General features: G+C 46.8%; 1 protein-coding gene across 1 annotated transcript; it reads right to left on the bottom strand.

Moving 5' to 3' along the window:
- Positions 1 to 2,988: 2,988 nt before the first annotated feature.
- Positions 2,989 to 4,686, bottom strand: LOC123415181 (microtubule-binding protein TANGLED1). Its single transcript, XM_045106708.1, has 3 exons — positions 4,431 to 4,686; positions 4,187 to 4,329; positions 2,989 to 4,090 (listed from the first exon to the last, which is right to left on the bottom strand). The coding sequence occupies exons 1-3, from the start codon at positions 4,533 to 4,535 to the stop codon at positions 3,211 to 3,213; spliced, it is 1,128 nt and encodes a 375-aa protein (XP_044962643.1). The 5' UTR covers positions 4,536 to 4,686; the 3' UTR covers positions 2,989 to 3,210.
- Positions 4,687 to 4,990: the final 304 nt, after the last annotated feature.

The following is a 4,990-nucleotide window of genomic DNA, read 5'->3' as shown; positions in this document are numbered from 1 at the left end:
TTATTTTTCCCGTGGATCAAATATTTATTTATCCTGAGAATTACAGAAAATGCATATTTTTAAATTGCTAATGGCAAATTAACAGTGCATCGGTTTAAAACTTTCATACATGAAAAATGCTTAGAATTTTATGTAGTTTCACAATATCTAACTTTCAACCATATTTAAAATATTTAACTTGTTGTTTTCTTTTATTTTGAATAAATGCCATGTTAAAAACGGTTTAGTTCATAGCTATTAAACCGTAACTCCGATTGTAATGTTCTATATATGTAAATCGACTAGAATGTCGTGTAGAATCACTTGGTCCACTTTATTTTGCTATATAACAAATATGAAATGTGTTGACTACAGATTTGGACCAATTTCGAAATTAACATATGGGGTCATTTCGGAAATGCTATATGTTATTTTTGCGTCACCTCTTGGTCCACTATATGTTGTTTTTGCTTCACCTCATTTAAAATTCTTTGATAGTGTAGTTTATTTATGCTTCAGCTTTTGCGATGTTGAACAACATTTAATGTTGTCAAGTACCTAATCGGGAGTGAACTAAGTAATTCAAGTATGGAGTTTCGTCAATATGCAACGAGTTGCATATTGAGTTCATTTAATGTGTAGTAATAAATTGTTGTGCTTTATCATGTCGTGCATAATTAAATGAATATGCATCATGTGTGTTTGTGCATCATGTCATGCATATGTTGTGGTGTTTATTGTGTGTTGATTGTTGTTTTCGGATTGTTTCTTTTCGATAGAGTTACGAACCGCTTCGAAGTGTGAGGATTCGTTCGACTATGATGGTTAGTCTGCTTCACGGAATCGTTTTTTCTTCCAGGCGGGATCACATGCAAGATGATAATTTCCCTAAATACCATTACTATTATTGTCATGCTAGTTATCTCGTTTCTTTCGTTACGTCTCGCTGCCTACCACTTAAATGTCAGTTTCCCAACATTGTCATGAAAAGCCTATAACCTTTCCCCAACCCACCAAATCACTGTTTGGCTATGTTACCGCTTGCTCAGCCTTTTGATAGCATTGCTATTTGCAGGTGCAGTTGCTTCCATGTGAAAACATGGATTCCTTGTTATATCAACATATTATTGCTAATTAATTTAATGCACATATATACTTGGTAAAGGGTGGAAGGCTTGGCCTTCTAGCCTGGTGTTTTGTTCCATCTTTGTTGCCTTAGCTACTTGTGTACCGGGTTATGTTCCATAATTGAGCACTCCTAACATGCTTGGGGTGTTATGAGGACCCCCTTGACTTTTGTTTTGGGATAAAACTCGTATGGTAAGGCCCAACATTGGTACTATATTTGCCCAACATAATAATACTGAACATCGTTATTAATACATAGGGCGTCATGAACCCGAGGAGTAATTCAACATAATGCAGGGAGGGCTAGTGCTGATGGTGCTGGACCTAAACAGAGCCACTTGTGGGGCCACCCAAGGCAACTCGGGGGATTTCTATCCAGCCACTGTATGTAGTGCGTATCCAATGTGCCCTCAGAACGAGATACGCGGCTCCTATCGGAATTGCCGGCACGTCGGTCGGCCATGCTGGATTTTTTTTACCTTTCTCAAACGTCTTGTGTGAGGGAATCCGAGGATACTTTGGGCTATTTCGAGGTTGAGGTTTTTCACCAGGAATCCGATGAGATCATGAGTTTTTACCGTAGTCGAGGTTTCCGACGTAGCTTGTGGTAGTTTGTGATGGACTAGTTGGAGCACCCCTCCAGGGTTATATCTTTCGGAAAGTCGTGCCCGCGGTTATGTGACAACTTGGAAACTTTGTTTAACACCCAATCATAGCAGACTTGAAGTAAACTTAATTAAAAACTTGCCAACTGTGTGCGTAACCGTGACTGTCTCTTCTCGTGAGTTCTGCATCCGGAAGAGGACACGTTGAGGTTATGTTTGACGTAAGTAGGTGTTCAGGATCACTTCAAGATCATTATTAGTTCACGTCCGCTTATGCGTAGACCACCCCCTCTTATTTCTTGTACTCGTAAGCTAGCCACTCAAACAAATGCTTAGTTGCTTGCTGCAGCCTCACCACTTAACTATACATCACCGATTAAGCTTTGCTAGTCTTGATACCTTTGGAAATGAGATTGTTGAGTCCTTGTGACTCACACATTACTACAAGAACAGTTGCAGGTACAGGTAAAGCGATACTCTCACGTGAGCGTGATGATTGTTCTATTTGGAGTTTCCTTCTTTTTTTCATCGATCTAGGATGAGTTCGAGACCGGCAACCTGGGACAACAAGGATGGACGTCGTTCTTTTATCGTTTGATTTTGTTCGTAGTCGGACTTTGCTCTTCTACATGATGATTGAATGTATTGTTGTATTAAGATGATTATGTTGTAGCTTGTGGCGAGTCTAAGACAATTCTAAATGCTCATCTTTTCTATACATGTACTTGTAACGATATTCATTCTTGGAAAACAACGAGATGCGTTTCTATCCCTATCAAGGCGCTCGAGTCAAAATAACGATAGGATCACATCTTAAACGTCACAATCAACCAAATTAAACATTTATTCACCAAAAGGATCCAGTTTACTAAAGGAAGATATATTTTTCAAATATTGCAATCACCACTAATCAACTTATCGTCTGAGTGCCCCAAATGAAAAAATGACCAAAAAAAACATTTCATGTCAAACTTCCATAATACAACTAAAGGCCCGTCGTTGTGAATCGATAAGCCCACGTTCGAAAGAAAATCGTTAAGAAGTTAAGAACATAAGTAAGGTAAGTCGCCACCACCCTTTAGGTGATGCAGCTTAAACTCCATCAAAGTAAAATGATGCAAGGTAAAAAAGGAAAAAAGAACAAAGACGCATATTTCTGTCATAAACTCGTTTATTTGATCAAAGAAGGCCAAATCGATTCGGGAGAAAAAACCGTCCACTAATCAACTTATCATCATGTTCGGTTACGAGGAAACATGAGCCAACCGGGCAGAAGTTCTGGTAAAATGTTATATTTGTCCAAAAAATTACAGCTACTGTTGGTTTGATCAAACCAAGATCCTTTAGAAATACTATCCAGACAAGATCAGGTACTCCCAAGATCCAACGAAATGTAACTGATCCATGTACAGTTTCAGAGTTCCTCGTTGCTCTTGAGTATTACAGGGGCTCGTCTTCGCAAGATGCTGAAGATCACACCGCGATTGATCACCTCACATCAAGATGATATCCTGACAGTCCGCGCCGTCAGGTTGACGACGGGTCGCTGCTTGAGCCCACTCATCATGCTGCCGCCGACGGCACCATCGCGGCACCTCAGCGACGACGTCCTCGATTTCATTGGCGACACGAAGGATAACCTCGCCTTTATTGGTGAAACGAGCCTAGATGCCAACTTGGACGGCGAGAACGAGCACCGCCGGGTTTTCCCGGACGCCGCCTGCGCTTTCCCTGGCGGCGACACCGCGACGGGCCTTGAATTGGGCAGCAATTTGCCATGGCTTTTCAGCTTGGACCCAAGAGCGCTCGGCGGCGTCCTCACCAGGAACTTGTGCGGCGTCTGATGGGCCATAACAGGGGACCGAGTCTTGCTGGACCGCTTCTGTTTCTTTGTGGCCGACGGCGAGGCGTGCGCGGTGGAGGAAGCTGGAGCCAAGAACGTGGGATTGGGGAACATCACCGTCTTCTTTGCCCACGGCCGGTTCTTGGGGGACACCCTGTTCGCGGCTGACACTGTCGGCCGGCCGAGAGGCGAAGCGGGCTTGAATTGTATCCTGGAGCGGACGCGCCCGCGCGAAGGCGGCGTGCCGGCCTCGGCTCCGGCCGTGCCACGCTGGCTCTGCTTCTCCTTGGCTCGGCGGGCCCGGAGCGGCGTCTGCTCCGCGGTGGCCTTCCTGGTCCTCGCGGCGGGCTTCGGGGTCTTGGGGGGATCGGCGACCGCCACGATGTCCCGGGCGAACTGGCTGGCCTGGACGATCTCCAGCACGGTCTCGCCGAGGAGCATCGCCGGCAACGACATCCGGCGCCACTGGGCCGCGCCGTCGCCGCCGCCGAACTTGCCGTTGGGGGATCTGCTCTGCGCCGGCGTCCCCCTCATCCTGCCAAGACATTAATTCGCGTGCCGCAAGGTCAGGGAAACCAGAGATCGAACCGTCCCGGTTCGGGCGGAAGAGTCGACAGAGAGAGGGACTTGCCTGACAGTCTCCTGCTTGCAGCGGATGCTGGTGCGGAGGTAGCCGCGGGTGCTGCGCGGGCTGAGGCTGACCCCGGAGACGACCTTGGCGCCGCCGGCCACCGTGTACTGCAGCTCCTGCAGCCGGGCCATGCACCGGTCCATCTGCGCGCGGCGCCCAAACCCATCAAATCAGATCCATCAAGACTCGTACTACAACCTCTCCCAAAAAACTTGATGAAATCGAGATCCTGTATGGTCCTTACCTTCTTGAGGGTCTCCCTGACGAGGGCGGGGTTGAGCGCGGTGGCGGCGGCGATGGCGGCCGCCGTCTGCCGGTCAGCCTTGGCGTTGGGGCTCCTGGCGACCATGGTGTCGTCGTCGATCGGTACTGCCTGCGTCTGATGATGAGGAGCAGGTGCGGGTTTGTAGAGACGACGGGCGGCAGGGTCGTACTACGCCTCGGCCTAACGGTCGCCCCAGCACAACGGCTAGTTCGCTCTCAAAGTCTCGGGGGAAGTAATTGTGGGAGGCCGGACCCTTTCTGCTTCTAGAGCGGCACAGCTGGGTCGCGTAAATAAGCGTAACGGGGCCACCGAGTACCCTACGGAAATTTTGGCACGTGATGGGAATTAAAACTCTGCCCGGACACATTTTTTCAAATAAATGTCGTACTGTATTATAGGTTTATAACGTGGAGTTAATACCACTATTGATAAAAAAAAAACTTGTAGTGATGGGAACAGAATCATACAAAAACCAAAAAACTCCAAAGAGATGGCCCTTCAACTTACCTAGCAGAACGTTTTTGTACAATTACGTTAAA

This window comes from Hordeum vulgare, chromosome 1H, assembly GCF_904849725.1.
Source record: "Hordeum vulgare subsp. vulgare chromosome 1H, MorexV3_pseudomolecules_assembly, whole genome shotgun sequence".
In the NCBI taxonomy this organism is placed as follows: Eukaryota; Viridiplantae; Streptophyta; class Magnoliopsida; order Poales; family Poaceae; genus Hordeum; species Hordeum vulgare.
The sequence above is the reverse complement of the archived record's forward strand: the minus strand, read 5'-3'. Positions and strand labels throughout refer to the sequence as shown.